The following is a 20389-nucleotide window of genomic DNA, read 5'->3' as shown; positions in this document are numbered from 1 at the left end:
GTCTCATTAGTCTAATGTATCCTAGATTAAGTTCCAAACTCTATTCTTATACTAATAAAAACAAACATAAAATACCTTACTTCTTATATCATTATTTATATTGTAGTCTTCACAAACTTAAAACTGTGTGCTCTTAGATGATAAATTTTATGCTGCTATTTGATCTACCAATGAATACAAACATTTTGTGCCATGTGCATTGGCCAGAAAGGAATTTAGGACCTATCTGGGGGGCAGTCTGTGGACATCATTCTATTGAATGAAAAAGAAGGTTAATAGCTTTTTTCCCAAGTAGGAAATAGTTTCTGTGTTTTGATGATTACAAAAACAATACATAGTTATTGCCCAAAAAATCTGGAAAGAGAAAGACGAAAATAAAAATCATCCAAAATCCCACTTTTAGCTTATTGTATAAATAGAGTATGTATTTCTAGGCTTTTTGCCTGCATATATCATCATGTCAATACAGATTTTTTGTAAATGAAATAGTACTATTCCACATACATGGCTTTAAAATGTGATTTTCCACTTAACAAGTTTGTGACTGTTAGGGAAAAAAAATGGATATAGTGGATTTTAGGAAGCTGTGCTTTCTGGTATATTGAGTGCTATAATTTCTATCATTAAGACAACTTCTGTCATAAACTCTATTAGTCTTTGAATCGATCAGGGTTCATTTGGAAGAAACAGAAACGATGCTAGCTATTTTAAACAGAGAAGGATTTGACTTTAAAAAATAGGTATTTACAGGACTGTGGGGCTGTCTAGAAGAGGAGAAATAAGCCGGAACTATGAACTTGGACTGTGGTGGCTGCTTCTTCCCCATGATCAGGGTGACAGGGAATTGGAAAGTAGCCACCAGAACGGCTGCTCCCAGACACATCACCCTAGGCAACATACAGGGACACACTTAGTGGTACCACTGTTGGCCCTAGAGCCCCCACAGCACCCGCTTGATCCACACTGCTAAAAAGTGGATGTTCTGTATCCCTGTCTGGCTACTCCACCCTCACTAAGCTAGGAGCCTGTACACAGGAAGTTGAAAGACAAAGTCTCCACAACTGTGCCTGTCATCAGAAATGTTCTCAGCTCATTTCTGTCTTCAGTATTTCAGGTTAGTGCATCTAATTGGCAAAACTTACATCATATCTGGAATCCTAGTTCAAGGGAGTCTAGGGACATAGTTTATAACTGTCTAACTTACACAGCCCAAGCCCATCAGTTAGGAGGCTGGAGTGGATGTTCTGTACCACCACATTCACCACACATCACTGCTTTGGGTGTTGGATTTTTTTCCTTTTGGATGTATCACTATACGAAGAAGAACTTAAAGGCAACATAAAGAGGAATAATTTGTCTTGAGGGATGATTATGCCACTCTATTTACTTGCTCACTTGATTTGTTTATTTATTTATTTATTTATTTATTTAAACTTTTAAAAATTTAATTCCAGCATAGTTAACATATAGTGTTATATTAGTTTCAGGTGTACAATAATTCTATACATTACTCAGTATTCATCAAGATAGGTGTACTCTTAATTCTCTTCACCAGTTTCATTCATTCCCCTGCTCCCACCTCCCCAGAGTCTGTTTCTTGGTTTGCCTCCCTCTTTTTTTTCCCTTTTGCTCATTTGTTTTGTTTTTTAAATTCCACATATGAGTGAAATCATATGGTATTTGTCTTTCTCTAAGTTATTTCACTTCGCATAATACTCTCTAGATCCGTGTTGTTGCAAATCCCAAGATTTCATTCTTGTTTATGACTGAGTAATATTCTATTGTATATATACACCACATCTTCTTTATCCCTTCATCTATCAATGGACACTTGGGCTGTTTCCATATCTTATCTATTGTAAATAATGTTACAGTGAACACAGTGGTGCACAAACCTTTTAAAATAGTGTTTTTCCTATCCTTTGAGTAAATATCCAGTAGTGGAATTACTGGATCATATGGTAATTCTGTTTTTAATTCTTTGAGGAGCCTCCATATTGTCTTCCAGAAAAACGCTTCTTTTTTCTTGTGTTTTCAATTTTAGCCATTCTAACAAGTATGAAGTGGTATCTTATTGGGGCTTTGATTTGCATTTCACTGATGATGAGTGATGTTGAGCATTGTTTCATGTGTTGGCCATCTGAATGTCCTCTTTGATGAAATGCCTATTCATGTCTTCTGCCTATTTCTCAGTTGGATTATTTGTTTTTTTTTGGTGTTGAGTTATATAAGTTCTTTACGTATTTTGGAAACTAACCCTTTATAGGATATGTCATTTGCAAATATTTTCTCCCATTCAGTAGGTTGTCTTTTTGTTTTATTGGTTGTTTCCTTTGCTGTGCAGAGGCTTTTTAAAGACTATTTATTTACTTGGGGTGGGGGGATGGCAGAAAGGGAGAGAGAGAAAATCCCACACTGGCGATGGGGAGCCAGATACGGGGCTTGAACTCACAAACCATGAGATCATGACCTGAGCCAAAATCTAGAATCAGACACTTAACCACCTAAGCCACCCAGGTGCCCCAGAAGCCGTTTATTTTGATATTGTCCCAACAGCGTATTTTTTGCTTTTGTTTCTCTTATCTCAGGAGACATATTTAGGAAATTGTTTCTACGACTAATGTCAGAGCAATTCCTGCCTGTGCTGTCTTCTAGGATTTTTATGGTTTCAGGTCTCTCATGTAGGTCCTTAATCCATTTTGAGTTTATATTTTGTGTATGGTGTAGGAAAGTGGTCCAGTTTCATTCTTTCTCATGTAGCTGTCCAGTTTTACCAATACCATTTGTTGAAGAAACTATCTTTTTCCCATTGCATATTCTTGCCTCCTTTGTTGGAGATTAATTGACCATAGAATCATGGGTTTCCTTCTCGGATGTCCATTCTGTTCCATTGATCTATGTGTCTGTTTTTGTGTCAGCATCATACCATTTTGATAACTACAACTTCATAGTATATCTTGAAATCTGGGATTGTGATACTTCCAGTTTTGTTCTTTTTCAAGATCGCTTTGGTTATTTGGAGTCTTTCATGGTTCCACACAAAGTTTAGGATTATTTGTTCTAGTTATGTGAAAATGCTATTGGTTTAATGATAGAGATTGCATGAAATGTGTAGATTGCTTTGGGTGGTATGGACATTTTAACAATATTTGTTCTTCCAGTCCATGAGCACGGAATATCTTTCCATTTGTTTGTGTCATCTTCAATTTCTTTTTTAATTTTTGTTTTGGAGAGAGAGCGAGAAAGCAGGGGATAGGGGCAGAGGGAGAGAGAAAGAATCTTAAGTAGACTCAATGTTCAGTGCAGAGCCTGACACAGGGCTCCATCCCACACCTGGGATCATGACCTCAGCCAAAATCAAGAGTCAAATGCTCAACCGAGTCACCAAAACACCCCTGTGTTGTCATCAATTTCTTTCATCAGTGTTTTATAGTTTTCATAGTATAGGTCTTTTACCTCCTTGGCTAAGTTTATTCCTAGGTGTTATATCCTTTTTGGTACAATTGTAAATGGGATTCTTCTCTTAATTTCTGTTTCTGCTACCTTATTATTAGTGTAAAGAAATGCAATGGATTTCTGTGTATTGATTTTTATCCTTCAACCTTATTGAATTCATTTATCAGTTCTAGCAGTTTTTTGGTGGAGTCTTTAAGGTTTTCTACATATAGTGTCATGTCATCTGCAAATGCTTAAAGTTTTATTTCTTCCTTACCAGTTTGGATGTCTTTTATTTCTTTTTCTTTCCTGATTGCTTTGGCTAGGACTTCCAGTACTATGTTGAATAAAAGTGGTTGAGTGTGGACATCCTTGCCTTGTTCCTGATCTTAGGGGAAAATCTCTCAGTTTTTCACCATTGAGTATGATATTAACTATAGGTTTTTCATTTGTGGTCTTTATTATATTGAGGTATATTCCCTCTGAACCTACTTTTTTGAGGGTTTTATCATGAAGAGATGCTGTACTTTTCAAGTGCTTTTTTTGCATCCATTGAAATGATCATATTGGTTTATCCTTTCTCTTGTTGATGTGATGTATCTCATTGATTGATTTGTGAATATTGAAGCACATTTGCACCCCAGGAATAAATCCCACTTGATTGCACTGAATGATTTTTTTTTAAATGTATTGTTGGATTCAGTTACTAATGTTTTGTTGAGTTTTGCATCTATGTTCATCAGAGATATTGGCTTGTAGTTCTTCTTCTTCTTCTTCTTCTTTTTTTTTTTTTTTTTTTTTTGTATTGTCTTTGTCTAGTTTTTGTATCAGGGTAATGCTGGCCCCATAGAATGAATTTGGAAGCTTTTCTTCCTCTTTTGTTTTTTAGGATAGTTTGAGAAGAATAGGTATTAACTCTTCTTTAAATGTTTGTTAGAATTCACTTGTTAAACCATCTGGTCCTGGACTTTTGTTTGTTGGGAGTTTTTTGATTACCACTTCATTTTCATTGCTGATAATTGGTCTGTTCAAATTTTCTATTTCTTCCTGATTCAGTTTTTAGAAGGTTATATGTTTCTAGAAATTTATCCATTTTTTTCTAGGTTGTCTAGTTTGTTAGCATATAATTTTTCATAATATTCTCTTAGAATTCATTGTATCTGTGGTGTCAGTTATTATTTCTACTCCTTCATTTCTGATTCTCTCTCTCTCTCTCTCTCTACCTTTTTTTTGGGGGGGGGGTTCTTGTTAAAGGTTTTTTTGTTGACCTTTTCAAAGAACCAGCTCCAGGTTTCATTAATCTGTTCTATAGTGTTTTTGTTTTGTTTTGTTTCTATTTCATTTATTTCTGCTCTAATCTTTATAATTTCCTTCTTTCTACTGGTTTTGGGCTTAGTTTATTCTTCTTTTCCTTACTCCTTTAGGTGTAAAGTTAGGTTGTTTATTTGAGATTTTTCTTGCATCTTGAAGTACACCTATATTGCTGTAACCTTCCCTCTTAGGACAGCTTTTGCTGCATCCCAAAGGTTTTGGACCATTTTCATTTTCGTTTGCCTCCATGTATTTTTTTATTTCCTCTTTGAATTCATGGTTGACCCATTCATTGTTTAGTAGCATGTTATTTAACTTCCATGTATTTGTGTTCTTTCCAGAAATTTTTTCTTATGGTTGTTTTCTCATTTCATAACTTTGTGGTCAGAAAAGATGCATAATGTGACTTCAATCTTTTTTAATTTGTTGAGACTTGTTTTGTGGCCTAATATGTGATCTGTTCTGGAGAATGTTCTATATGCACTTGAAAAGAATATATATCCTTTTGTTTTAGGATGGGATGTTCTGAATATGTCTGTTAGATCCATCTGCTCCAATGTGTCAAAGCCGCTGTTTCCTTGTTGATTTTCTGTTGGATATTCTATCCATTAATGTAAGTGGGGTGTTAAAGTCCCCTACTGTTATTGTGTTACTATCTATTGCTTCCTTTATGTTTGTTATTAGCTGCTTTATGTATTTGGGTTCTTCCATGTTGGGTGCATAATTATTTATAATTGTTATATCTTCCTGTTGGATCATTCCCTGTATGATTGATTATGTAGTTTCTTTCTTTGTCTTTTGTTACAGTCTTTGTTTTAAAGTCTATTTTGTTTGATATAAGTATTGCTACCCTGGTTTTCTTTTCACTTCTATTTGCATGATAAATGGCTTTCTATCCCTTCACTTTCAATCTGCATCTGTCTTTAGATCTGAAATGAGTATTTTAAGCAGCATATAGGTGGGTCTTGCTTCTTTATCCACTATGTCACCCTGTGTTGTTTGATTGGAGCATTTAGTCCATCTACATTCAAAGTGGTTATTGATAGGTATGCACTTATTGCCATTTTGTTACTTGTTTTATGGTTGTTTTTGTAATTCTTCTCTGTGCCTTTATTCTCTTGCTTTTTTCTCTCACGGTTTACTGGATTTCTTTAGTGACATACTCGGATCCCTTTCTCTTTATTTTTTTGCATATCTATTACTGGTTTTTGATTTGTGGTTTTTATATATAAAACCTTCTGCATATAGCATTCTATATTAGGTTGATGGTTGCTTAAGTTTGGACGCATTCTTTATTCCTCTTCCCAACCCCATGTTTTAGGTATATGGCATCATACTTTACATCCTTTTATTTTGTGAATCCCTGGACTTATTTTTATAAATATAGCTAATTTTACTGCTTTTGTGCTTTCCTACTTTTCTTACTTCTATTTATGGTCTTTCCTTTCCATTGAAAAAGTCCCCTTTAACATTTCTTGCAGGGCCAGTTTAGTGGTGATGAATTTCTTTAACTTTTGTTTGTCTGGGAAATTCTTTATTCGTCCTTCTATTCTGAATGATAGCCTTGCTGGAAAGATTCTTGGTTGTAGGTTTTTTTCAGCACTTTGAATATATCATGCCATTCCCTCTGGCCTACAAAGTTTCGACTGAAAAATCTGCTGATAGACTAATGGGACTTCCCTTTTATGTAACTGTTTTCGTTTCTCTTGTTGCTTTTAAAATTCTCTCTTTGTCACTGCTTTTTACTGTTTTTTTTTTTTAAGTTTTCAATGTTTTTTATTTTTGAGAGACAGAGAGACAGAGTGAGAGCAGGGGAAGGGCAGAGAGAGAGAAAGACACAGAATCAGAAGCAAGCTTCAGGTTCTGAGCTGTCAGAACAGAGCCCAATATGGGGCTCGAACTCACAAACTGTGAAATCATAACCTGACGAAATCAGACGCTTAACTGACTGAGCCACCCAGGTGCCCCTTTACGGTTTTATGTGTTTTGCCATGGGCCTTCTTGGGTATATTTTGTTGGGGGAATCCCTGTGCCTCCTGCATCTAGATTTTTGTTTCTTCCCCCAGAATAGGGAAATTTTCAGCTACTCTTTCTTCAGATAAATTTTCTTCCCCCTTTCCTGTCTTTTCTTCTGGGATCCATATGATGTAAATGCTGTTATGCTTCATTCATGGTGTCACTGAATTTCCTAAGTCTGTTTTCATTTTTTATTATTTTTTTCTCTCTCCTATTCATCTTGATTGCTTACCATTACTCTGTCCTCCAGGTCACTGATTCATTCTTCTGCTTCCTCTTGTCTAGTTTTTATTTCATCTAATGTATTTTTTATTTCAGTTATTAAGTTATTCATTCTTTTTTTATGTTTTATTTCTCTTTGTTGAGGGCCTTACTGAGGTCCTCCACTCTTTTCTCAAGTCCAGTGAGAATTTTTATAACAATTATTTTAAATTCTCTATCAGGCATATTACTTATCTCCATTTCATTTAGCTCTCTTGCTCTGATTTGGTCCTGTTCCTTCATTTAGGACATACTCTTCTATCTCCTCATTTTGTCTAGCTCTCTGTGTATGTTTCTATGTGTTAAAAAAAAAAAAAAAAGTCAGCTACAGCTTCTGCTCTTGAAAGTAGTGGCCTTATGAAGAACAGGTCCTATAGTGCCCTGCAGTGCAATGTCCCCTGTTCACCAGAACCTAGTGCCTTGGGGTATCTCCTGGGTATGTTATATGCACCCAACTGTTGTGGTTGCACCACTTTTGCCTTCTGTCCAGTCATCTCCAGTGGCTCTATTTGCCTGTTTGGGGCAGGGTTTGGTCTTTGTGTTGTTAGTGGGTCAGTCTGGGGCTGCCTTGGGCTTGAGTTGAGTCAGAACAGGCATTTGTCAGAGATACAATAGCACCAAACTGCAGGGTACTTTCTCTTTTTCGTGCCCTGAGAAGCTACTTTTGTTGGTGAGTAGGGCAGCCAAACTCATTATCTGCTCCTGTCCCATTGGTGGAGCCATAGTCAGACTGGTGTGGGTGGTTATCCTCCCCTTTCTCCAGGACAGGAGTCACTTTGGGGTGGTGCTGCCTCCTATCAGGAATCCTTGCACACTGCCAGGCTTGTGGCACCACTTTGGATGGACTCTGGCCAAGGATGTATTCAAGGGGGCAAGTCCACAGAAGAATGCGGGGGCAGGGGCACTGTTAGAAAGTTAGGTGGAAACTGTTGGTGCAGTGTTGGTCAATGTGTCTAAACTAGGGGACAGGGAAGGGAAAACGGTACCTGCCAACTCTTTTGTTCTTGGAAAAGTCTCCTAAGACTCCCTGCCCCTCCAGTGCACACTTTGATCTTCTTCCTATATACCCCAGGCATTTTTCAAACTGCTGTTTCTATGCTGTATCTCTGCTGGGCTGTTTCTTGTACTGTCTCTTTAAGGGCAGAGACTCAGTTTCTATCACTCTTCTGGCTTTCCCAGAACTGAGCACACTGATTTTTAAAGTTCCAGGCATCGGAGGGCACTGGGGTGGCTTGGTCGTTTGAGCATCTGACTCCTGATTTTGACTCAGGTCATGATCTCGCAATTTGTGAGATCAAGCCCCACTTCAGTCTGTGTGCTGACAACACAGAGCCTGCTTGGGATTCTCTGTCTCTCTGCCCCCTCCCTGCTCACATGCACATGCGCTCTCTCTCTCTCTCTCTCTCAAAATAAAAAAAAAAACATTAAAAACAATAATAAAGTTCCAGGTATTAAGCCGTACTGATTGTAAGAACTCACAAAATTAAGCCCCTCCAATTTTCAAAGCCAAATGTTATGGGAATTTGTCTAACCTGTGTGAGTTCCCCATGCCTGGGGTGCTTGGTCTGAGGGTCTGTTTCCCTCCCCTCTCTGTGCCCTAGGCGTCCCTCCTTAGAAAGTCGCATGGGTCTATTTAGCTCCCAACCATATCTCTGCCCTTCCTACCCTCTTTGACGTGGCCTCTTGTCTACCTTTAGCTGGGGAGAGTCTGTTCTGCCAATCTTTGGGTCGTTTTCTGGGTTTTTTACACTGATGTGCATATTCTCTAGTTGTATTCATGGAATGAGGTGAGCTTTGAAATTTCCTATTCTGCCATTTTCCCCAGAAGTCCCTGTAACACTTTAATTTATTTAACCCATCTCTACTGCTATCTGTTTTTCTAGTTTTTTCATATAAACAGTGTTTTGCTAAACTGCTCTTCACAGAGTCACTAATAGCCTTGTGTTGCCAAACCCAGTGGTCAATTCTCACAACTCATTTGATTTGACCTATCAGAACTTCTGGCACAGTTACTCACTCTCTTGTTGAAACTTTTTCTTCACTCAGTTTCCAGACCTCCTCGTGTTCCTTCTAGTTCATCTGCTCAGTCTGTCACCCTGCTGGCTCCCCCCCATCTCTCCAACTCTCTCCTTATCTGTCATCTCTGTTTACTTTACTGTCTTTCTCATCTCATCCAGTCTAATGTCTTTAAATACCTGAACTCCACACCCATGTACCCAACAGCTGCTTTGTTAGCATGAACTTTTGGATGCTTTAAGAACATCTCAAACATAACATTTCTGTTATGAAACCAAACTTCTGTTCTTTCCCACTACATATATTCCACCAATGTCTTTTCCATCTTAGTTCATGGAACTGCCATCCTTCCATTTTAATAGGACAAAATCCTGGGGGTCATCTTTAACTTCTCTTTTTCTTTTACATTCCCATTCAGTCATCCCATCAGGAAATCCTGTTGATTCTACCTCCAAAAATATCCACAATCCAACTATTTGTCTCCATCACCACTGCTCTCCACTAGTTTAAGCCACTGTTATTTCTCTCTTGAACTATTGCCCCACTCTCTCTCTGTGCCCTCCCTAGAGTCTAAAAGTTAGAACATGTCATCACTCTGCTCAAAACACTCCAGTGAAATTCCATCTCAGGATGAAAAGTCAAAATTCTTACAACAACCCGGAAGGTTCTTGATGACACTCCCACCCCCACTGCCACTATCTCTCTGATTTCCTTTCCTGTCATTTTCACCCTTGGTCACTCTGCTCCAACATCCTAGATATTCTTAAGCACACTTAACCCTGAGGGACTTGGCAGTTGCTGGCCCCTCTGAGTGGAACTCTCCTCCCCTAGATATCCACAAGGCTGTCTCATCACCCTTAAGACTTTGCTCAGCCAGTATGACGTTCTCTGATCACCCTATTTAAGTTGCAAACTGATCTCCCCTCCAGCTCTCTGAACCCTCCCTCTCTGTTTGATTTATCTCCATAGCACATACCATTTTCTAATTAACTGCGTAACTTTTTTCTATTGTTATCCACCCTACCCCCTGCCCTGGGGAAGTGAATATTTTAATACATTATTAATTTTATTTTTGAATCTTCAGTGTCTAGGCACATTGGTAATCATTCATCAAATATTTGTTGAATAATTTTCTTTATAAATGCATCATTATGCACTTGTCTAATTATTTATTGGGAATTAATTCCTTGGGTTAAAAGTATACACAAATTGCCCAGAAAGGTCTTAACAATTTGTTCCCACCATGAATCCCTGAGAATGTCTTTTTCCTGATTCCCTGGTCACACTATCCTTTCTGTTCCTTCAACTCACCATGTCCGTCTCCCCTTGACACATTTACATTCCCTCCTCCATGACTTCCTCCTGCAGAATACTCTCCTGCCACACCTTTACTTGGTTTCATTCTCCTTATTATTCAGGCCTTACTTTAATTGTCACCTCCTTAGAGAGGACTTCCCTGATCATCAGCTGTCAAGTAACTTCCCAGTCATTCCGTATCACATCACCCTATTTTATTTTCAGTATAGCATATGTCATTACCAGATAGTTATTTCTATATTTATTTGTTTGTCTGTGTTTCCCCTCTCTAGAATGTAAGCTTCATGAGAACGGGAACTTTATCCGTGTTTTCTAACACTTCTCTCCGGTAAATGTGTGTTTGATAGTTGAACACCGGCTATTATAATTTTTCATTATTACCATCTGTGGGGTGAAAAGAGGATTAAACATGAATTATTTTCCTGGATTCATGAGGCTGAGCATCTTTCAAGTGTGAAAGCCTTTTTTCATTAGCAAATGCTAAGATGATCTAGAAGTTGAAATATTTAGAGCATCTGTGTTAGATATGCTGCACCAGGTTTCTTATATTGCTAAGTTGTGTGATTTTTTTTACATTTCTGAAACCTCTTTTGCATTTATGTCAACGTTGGTATCCATAAAGGAGGATTCCTCCTGCAAAGTTCACTCATGTACTATTGTTTTCTTTTTGTCTCCACAGCTTTTGGAAAGAACCAACAATGGTTTTGAAGAATCAGATTCCGGTGCTACCAAGAGTCCGCTCCACTTAGCTGTAAGTGAGATGCTGTGAGTGGCTTCCACTGTTACAAAAAGAACCTAAGTGTCCTAGAACTAGGCTTCTCTTAAAATGAGAGCATAATAACGCAATAATAACAAATAATGAAAACAGTACATGGGTAAAGGCACAGGCTGCAGAGAGAAAGACTGCCTCAAATTCCAGTCCCAGCTTCACTCACTGGTGACTTCAGACACATTACTGGGCCTCAGTTTCCCCATCTGTAAAATGAAGACAAAGGAAAAGAGATAATATTCATAAAGCCTCTACCACAGTATACTTAATAGATGATTGTTATACATTTTTTAAATCTTTAAAATTATTACTATCTAGTAGTTAAATTTTAAAACATTGAGGAAATTTGAAAACATTGTGGCTTAAAGATTTGATTATAGCCGACAATGCATACAGCCTACCAAATGCATTTGATTATAGCCGGCAATGCATACAGCCTACCAAAAAATAAACCAAATACCCCAATTAAAAACGTGTGAGATATTTAAACACAAACATAAGAGCAAGGTAAGCACGTGCATTATTGCAGCTCTGCTCTTTCTGCCTGGGCTCGAAGTCGGGGTCTCAGAGGAGGTATGAGCTCTGATTCTTGTACTGGCTAAGATCTGTGAGCAGGGAGGAAGAGTTATTCTGTCACCCATAAACCTTCCTCTCCACATCCCAACAATTGAAGGGAAATGCAGCAGCCCAGAGTGAGGATCCCCAGATTCTCCATAGGGATGACCGAGCCAGGAAACTCACCCACCATCCTACCATGGTCCTGCCAGCAGTTGGTAATCAACAGCTGTTCCTTAGGAGCCTCTCTCCAACCGGCAGCCACACCCAGCAATAGAGGCTCAGCTACAGAAGGTGTCACCACATTGTGAGCCCTCAGTCCATGGCCACAATGATGATGGTTGGAGGCACCTGGAGGCTGAACGCTGAGAAGGTTGGGAAGGAGTTGGGTCTCTGAGTTTAACTGTTATGACATTCACTTAGTACCATCTATGTACAAGCACTTTCTCGATGTCATTCTGATGAAAAATTGAGAGGGAGGTTTTGGAGAGCAAAGGGGAGTGGCTTTGTTGATGGGCATGCATAAGTAATCAGGCAAGGTGAGGGGATGAGACCATCCCATAAGGATTGGGATGAACTGATCACACTGCATGGAGCCCCCACTTCCTTGCTAGTCTCCCCACGTATCCACCAGCACATCTATTGATCCCACTCACCACCCTCTGTCACACCCACCAACACATCCACTGCGCACACACACACATACACACACACACACACACACGTTTTGAGTCCTGAAATCAGGCTAAAATATGCATCAATCTTTGTTCTGGAGGTGGACTTAGAGCAGAAAAGTTGGATGGACAGTGGGATATTTGTATGTATAAAACTTTATGCCATGTGGCTCTTAGTATACGTTGCCCTAAAGGTTGCTCCCTAGAATCTCTGCCCAACCACCTGGTGCACCTGGAGAAGTTACCCCAAAGCTGAGCGTTCACAGCAGAATTAGCTGACCCTAGAGAGGACTATCTGAGGTTATCTCAGATAGAATTCTCATGCCCTTTGTAAGTGGGGCTGGTTGCATTGCCACACCTGCCAGTAATCTGAGAAGAGACTTTCTTAGCTCTCCCAAATTCTGCCAGCTGTCATTCTCTTTTTCTCCCCCCAAAGAATTATTGTTGAGGGCTTACAGTGTGCCAGTTGCTCTGCTAAGGTCTGTGAGTTTCTGGGTCCTGTAAAGTCAGGGTGCTGTGTTATCCCTGGAGAGAACGGGGCATCTGGCAGCTCTGTACTTGGAGGGGCCTCGGAAGTACACTCAGAGAGGAGGTCCCAGCCACCAGTCTTCCCTTTAGCAATTCGCCTGGTCATGGTTTTCCCACCTGTAAATTCAAAGGAGTAAGTTAAGGACCCCCACACCCTTTCTAATTTGTAGATTTATTTAATCGTTTGTTGTATGATCTTGGCCAAGAACTGAACTTCCTGTGTCTCAATTTCCTTACCCATAGTATGCGACAATAACAGGGGCGCCTGACTGGCTCATTCGGTTAAGCGTCCGACTTTGGCTCAGGTCATGATCTCATGGTCCGTGAGTTCGAGCCCCGTGTCGGGCTCTGTGCTGACAGCTCGGAGCCTGGAGCCTGTTTCAGATTCTGTGTTGCCCTCTCTCTCTGCCTCTCTCCTGCTCTCTCTCTCTCTCTCAAAAATAAACATTAAAAAAAATAATAATAAAATAAATAAGCGGACAATAGCAACACCTCTGTTGTAAGGCCATTGTGGGGATGACATGTGTTAATGCGTTACAGTGGTTAGAACAGTGCCTGGCACATATGTGCTTTCAGCTAAGCTTCATCCTCACTAATGCTAACATATCATTATTTCATTTGACATACACTCACTGTGTGTATGCTAAGCACCTGTTCTGGGAGCTGGGGAGGTTGCAATAAACAAAGCCCAGCCTCTGTAGAGTTTCTAGTCTAGGAGAGAAATAGGCAAGTAAATATTTAACATGACACATGGTGTGAAGTGCTACCAATGGGATCAGTGAGACAACACTGAGGCGACAGGCGAGGCTCTACTTTGCATAGCATAGAATCTCACATTTGGACAAGAGACCTTAAGAGCTACCCATGTTGATATCATGTGACAGAAGAGTGTTCTGGGCAGAAGTGCAGAGTCCTTGGGGTAAGAGCATGCTCGGCATGGTCCCAGAACAGCAGGGAGGCGACATGGCTCGAGCAGAGTAGAAAGGGAGTGGCGTAGGCAATGGTGTCCGACATGTCGTGGAGGAGGTGAGTCAGGGGAGGGCCTTGTACTCCCCGGTAAGAACTTCAACTGTTACTCTGAGCAAGTTAGAAAACCATTTGGAGGGATTTGAAGAGACAGATGATATTATACGATTTTTGTTTGAAAAGGATTATTTCAGCTTCTGTGTGGGGTATACATTGTAAGGGAAGAAAAACAGAAGCTAGACAACCAGGACATAATGATGGTGATGATGTCTTTGACCAGGGTGATAGCAGTGGATTAATTCTGAAACTCTGTTATTCTTGCCTGCTAACACCTTTTTAAAAATTATTATATGCTTCAAGAACCCTATAAGTATGCCCATCACCCTCTCCAGGGGCCTCGGTGGCAATTAACTTGGTAAAAACCCAAGGCACATTATTTCTTCTGGGGATGCATTCTAGCAATGAAATCACAGCAGATGCCCCCAAACCTTGATTGTCACAAGAAACCTGACCTGCCTTGAGTTACTATTTCCTGGCTGAATGACTCAAGTCTCCAGGGTTATCAACCCAGTGAATTTCATAAACATTTCATCCACTTGAAAAAATTAAATCAAGAAACAAGGCTATGCAAATGAAAGCCTCCAGCTGTCAAGATTTCCAGATGGACCCATTGTTTCGTGGATTCTGTTGAGATGCCAGATTCTTTCTCCTCATTGCCCTCAGTTCCTATCTAAAAAGTTCAAAGAAATTAATCATGTTTAAGACATATTTAAAGTTACCTAATGTATTTTTTAATAAAGACATTTCATCAAACAAATTTAAAATGTTTGATTGCTACCTCTAGTGAAGACTTTAACTGAGTTATCTATTGAAAGCCAAAATATTACATGCTTTTTGAACCGACATATTTGTTCTTTTATGTGATTCCTTCCTCATTTAGTTAATTCAGAAATTATTGGTGAAACTGCCTACTAAATACCTGGATTAGGATGGAAATAGAAAGAAAGAGGGCAATTTTCATCATGTACTGCTGACATGAGAAAGGTTTCCTTTCCTGCCTACTTGAGCCTCCTTAAAAGAGTTTAAAGCTTTATTAGATACTTTTGTGTGTGTGTACTCCAAGAACCATATACCTGCCCAAAGACCTAATCATGCATTTTACCATAAAACAGAATTCCATGTTACATGGTAGTTTGTTTCTCGGGTTAAACTCTAGAGTGTGGAAGTAAGTGAAAGTTCTTGTATAATCAAAGTCACTTTATTATTCCTTTTTTTTTTTAATTTTTTTTTTCAACATTTATTTATTTTTGGGACAGAGAGAGACAGAGCATGAACGGGGGAGGGGCAGAGAGAGAGGGAGACACAGAATCGGAAACAGGCTCCAGGCTCTGAGCCATCAGCCCAGAGTCCGACGCGGGGCTCGAACTCACGGACCGCGAGATCGTGACCTGGCTGAAGTCGGACGCTTAACCGACTGCGCCACCCAGGCACCCCACTTTATTATTCCTTTTAAATTGCCATTTAAGTTTCGTAAACATAGTTTTATGTCTTCAGTTCTGTGGGGTAATGTTTTTGCATGCTAAAATTCAAAAGCTGCTAGCTAGACTAGGTGAAGAAATGAAAGGAATCTTATAGGTAAATCTGGCCTTTCAACCATTCCGTAAGAGAATTTGAAATGCCTGATACAGAACAAAGTATGGGTTGGGATTCCGAAGCTTTCCTAATTACCAACAGGACCACTACATCTTTTTTTAAAAAATATTAAGCCTCTAAATTTAACACAGACTGATGGATTTATTTTTTGTTGTGAGGATTAAAGAAGAAAGCGTGGGGATAAGTTTAGCACCTAACCCAAGCGCCTTGCAGGGTGACTCTTCTGTACTGAACAGCATCGATTCCTTCACACTGGCTTCCTTCCTACTACTTTTCTCTTTCCCCTATGTCTTCTCTTTATTAAATCGAAATACGTTAGCCATCATGTTTTGCAGATACGCCTACAATTTATAAGTTGCCGATTCTATTTCCTAGGCTAAGTCATGTTGATGGAAATTAAAATGTTTACTGTCTTTGTCATAATAATAACTGGCACTGAAGGGACCAACATTTGCAAATGACATCTAGGCCCTGCTGTTATCTACAGGGATTCATTTCCCTTTGGTGTGAAGTCAGGATTTCCACATAAGCTGAATCAGTTGCTACTATTACAGTTTAAAATGAGAAGTGTTATGCAAAATTTGTTTTCAAATAAGTCACAGGTAAGTCTAGAGTAAAATGAGATAGACTGATTTATACCCTGATGTAGATGTTGCTAGTACCACAGATTTTACAGGATAGGTCTTCCCAAGTTGGCTTAAAATCACCCGTGGCCTGAGTCGATAATGGCTGAGTTGAAACTGGGTTGTGGGTATATAAGAATTCATAAACTATCCTCTCTTTGTCTAAGTTTCAAACTTCCTATAATAAAGAAGTAAAGAAACATACACCTTTTGGCCTTGTTGCACCCTTTCCATAGGAGCTCATGAGAAGCCCACAGCTCAGGCTCTGGGGTCCAATTGGCCTGTCTTTGAATCTCAGCTCTCCCATGTAAGGCTGAGTGACCATGGAAAGGCTGGATTGTTACCTTCTGCCCTTCTGTGCCCCTGTCAGTAAAATGGGGATAAGAGTAGTATCCAAATCGGCAGTTGTTTTGACAATTAAATGAGGTGCTACATGTCCAGCACGGCTTGACACACAGCAAGGACTCAGTAGAAGTTAGCTATTGCTTCACAATTTAGATTAGACTAAACGGCTTACAATCCTATGCAGTTATGGTTTGCACAGCAAGCACAGATCACAAACATGGACATATAGGAAATTGTTTCCCTGTCTCAAGAAAGTATGTGTAGTAAAAGAACAACAGTCTAGAAGTTAGCCCCAGGGTGTGCCTTCTTGCCTCATAGTTCTGTGCAAGTCACTTTACCTCTGTGTTAAGCCTTCTAGAGAAGGGGTCAAGGTTTCTGATCCAATATTTGTTCTTCACCTCTTTGTGCCGTTACATGTAGAGACAAAAGTATTTTGTTTAAAAGCCAATTCAGTGGAATTACTGGGAAAAATTATAAGACATTGCTGAACAGCATAGATTTTAGTGGTCACAGCTCTGGGTTTCAAATTCTAGCTTTGTCACTTAATAGCTAAGTGACCTTGGGTGAATTAATTTACGTTGCTTGTTTTGTTTTTTCATCAATAAAAAGAATGTTTGCATAGGCAAATAGCTGCTATTTTAAAAATGTATTCCTACCACTAATACCAATAAATGAAAGTAACATCCATTAAATTAATTCATTTATTCATCAAATAATTGTGGAGTGTGTACTATGCACTAGGCATGATTTAGGATATAGCAGTGAGCAATACGCATGAAGTGCCTTCAATCACAGGTAATAAACCAATGGATAAGTAACAGATATCAAATGGTAATAAGTGCTATAAAGATAAAATAAAGCAGGATAAGTGGGATGGAGAATGTCCGGTAGTATGCTGAGGTGGAGGGTGGAGGGCTGTGTTTTGGCTCTGGAAAGCATCCAGGTAAGGTGATATTTGAAGGAGAAGTACCAGGAGAACCATGTGGCCCTCTGGAGGAAGAGCTTTCCAGATAGAGGAAATAGAAAGTACAGATGCAGGGGTGCCTGGCTGGCTCAGTCAGAGGAGCATGCAACTCTTGATCTCTGGGTCGTGAGTTCAAGCCCCACGTCGTGTGAAGAGATTACTAGAGGAAAAAAAAAGACTTAAAAAAAAAAGTACAGGGGCACCTGGGTCTCTCAGTGGGTTGAGCGTCTGACTCTCGGTTTCAGCTCAAGTCATGATCTCACATTTTGTGGGTTCAAGCTCTGCATCAGGCCCCGCTGCTGTCAGCCCAAAGCCTGCATGGGATCCTCTCTCTCCCTCTCTCTACCTGTCCCCCATTTATGGACGTGCTCTCTCTCTGTCTCAAAATAAATAAATAAACTTAAAAAATAATAAATACATGAATTTAAAAAAATTTTAAGAGTACAAATGCAATAGCCCAGAGGAGGAAATGCATGTATTTAACCATGGGGTAGGAGGTGGGGTTAGTGTGGTTGAACAGAGTGAGTGAGGGGGCATGCTGATGATCAGGGTAGAAGGAGCCCTAATCCTGGGGTGCCTGGGTAGCTCAGTCGACTAAGTGTCAGACTTCAGCGTCAGCTCATGATCTCACCATTAGTGGGTTTGAGCCCCACATCGGGCTCTGTGCTGACAGCTCAGAGCCTGGAGCCTGCTTCAGATTCTATGTTTCCCTCTCTGTCTCTGCCCCTGCCCCACCTGTGTGCGTTCACATGCACATGTGCTCTCTCTCTCAAAAGTAAATATTTAAAAACAAAAAAGACTGGTTGTTACTTAAAAAAAAAAAGAAGAAGAAGAAGAAGAAGGTGGACTAATCCTAAGGGGCCTGAATGGTCATGGAAAGTTTTGGATTTTATTATCAAGGAGGGAAGAAGCCATTGACTAGTTTTCATCAAGGAGTGATATGTCCAACTTGGGTTTTAAGAGATTTCATCTGGAGACCATGTCAAGAATAGATTGCAGTGGGGCAAAGATGGAAAGAAAGTGTTTGCCATAATCCTGGCCAAAGAGAATGGCCCTGTGGTGAGAACTGGGTTAATTCTGGATATAATTTTAGAGATGATCGTGGATTGAGGGTTGCCACATGACACCTGTTTGTGAATTAGAACAGAGGTGTAGGGGGTTGGGGATAGATGTTTTCCTGCCAGGTGCCTGAGAACCTGAGGACAACTCTGTGTGTTGAGCAAAAGGTGTCCCTTCCTCTCAGCAGACGCATCCCCGTTCCCGGGCATGGCAAAGCTGGGATCAGGAGGAAGAGGCTATCCTTCAACACACACTTGCGCCAGCGTCCCAGGGCCCTTGTATAGGGCTACAACCCTGGTCTTAAGAGGGAAGACAAAGATGACCCCAAAGTTTTGGGCCTGAGCAATTAGAAGTATAGAGTTGCCATTTGCTGCAATGGAGGAGCATGAGAGGCATATATTCAAGTGGAAAGATCAATAGGCAGTTGAATATATAAGTTTAGAAGTGAGGGGTGCCTGAGTGGCTCATTTGGCCTCTGATCTTGATTTAGGCTCAGGTCATGATCTCACGGTTCATAAGTTCAAACCCCACGTTGGGCTCTGTGTCCATCGTGCAGAGTCTGCTTGGGATTCTCTTTTTCTTCCTCTCTACTTTTCTCCTACTCATGCTCTCGCTCTCTCTCTCTCTCTCTCTCTCTCTCACACACACACACACACACACACACACACACAAATGCATATATAAACTTAAAAAAACACTAGTTTGGAAGTAAAAGAAGTTAGAAATGGATGTAAATTTGAAATTCATTAGCATATGAATTATTATACTGCATATTATAGGTAAGATATGTTTAATACATAACATATAATAGCCACAATCATTCACAAAAGTAATATAAAGAAAAAGTATTAAAACTTAAAAATTAAGTACTCTTAAATTCTGTGGGTCCTTTTATGTTGAGTTTTTGGTATTGTTGTTATGAACATATACTTAGGAAAACAACTCAAGTGACTTTTAAAAAGGTAAGATGATGTAAATCCATATGCTCCTTGCTTTAGCTCCCTTTTCTAGAGGTAGCCAGCATTAACAGGTACTTTTGTATTTTTCTAAGATTTTCTATGAATATAGAAATATACATAGACATAGATATGTGTATATTTGGATATGTTTGCTTTTTATATGAATGAGGTCATGTTATATGTGCTATCTGCAGCTTACAGTTTTTAAAAAAGTTTTTGATAGATTTTGTCAAGTCTCCTCAAATGTCATACTATATATACTCCCAGCAACAGAGCATAGATTGCTTTTTTCACCAGGTCTTAACAAATACTAGACATAACCAACCTTTTTTTTTTTTTTTTCGAGTTTATTTATTTTGAGAGAGAGAGAGAAAGCAAGGGAGGAGCAGAGAGAGAGAGAGAGCGAATTCCAAGCCACCGCACTGTCAGCACAGAGCTAGCATGGGGTTGATCTCACGGTTTGTGAGATTATAACCTGAGCCAAAATCAAGAGTCTGATGCTTAACCGACTGAGCCACCCAGGTGCCCCTGGACATGACCAAACTTAATCATTGTCAAGCTGGTAGTTGAAAAATACCTTAAAAAATTATATATTTTCTCCATATATTCACTGGCCTTTCATATTTCTTTTTCTGGGAGCTGTCTTTTCATGCCCTTTGTACATTTTCCTAAGTTTTAAAATGGTTTGTAAGAGGGGCGCCTGGGTGGCTCAGTTGGTTGAGCGTGTGACTTCAGCTCAGGTCATGATCTCCCAGTTTGTGGGTTCGAGCCCCACGTCAGGCTCTGTGTTGACGGCTCAGAGCCTGGAGCCTGCTTTGGATTCTGTCTCATTCTATCTCTGCGCCTCCTCTGCTCATCTTTGTCTCTCAAAAATAAATAAATGCAAAAAAAAATTGTTAATGTTTGTAAGAGCTTTTTATGTATTAGAGATATTGATC

General features: G+C 39.7%; 1 protein-coding gene across 12 annotated transcripts in view; it reads left to right on the top strand.

Moving 5' to 3' along the window:
- Positions 1–20389, top strand: part of ANKRD44 (ankyrin repeat domain 44) — a 330752-nt gene that overhangs the window by 275650 nt on the left and 34713 nt on the right. For all 12 annotated transcript variants that reach the window (XM_040475746.1, XM_040475744.1, XM_040475747.1 and 9 more), the window contains exon 17: positions 11036–11107. In XM_040475746.1, the coding sequence (XP_040331680.1) occupies positions 11036–11107 (72 nt within the window). The remainder of the gene's footprint in view (positions 1–11035; positions 11108–20389) is intronic.

This window comes from Herpailurus yagouaroundi, unplaced genomic scaffold, assembly GCF_014898765.1.
Source record: "Herpailurus yagouaroundi ecotype Mexico unplaced genomic scaffold, PumYag 140, whole genome shotgun sequence".
Taxonomy (NCBI): Eukaryota; Metazoa; Chordata; class Mammalia; order Carnivora; family Felidae; genus Herpailurus; species Herpailurus yagouaroundi.
This window is presented reverse-complemented; position numbering and strand designations above follow the sequence as displayed.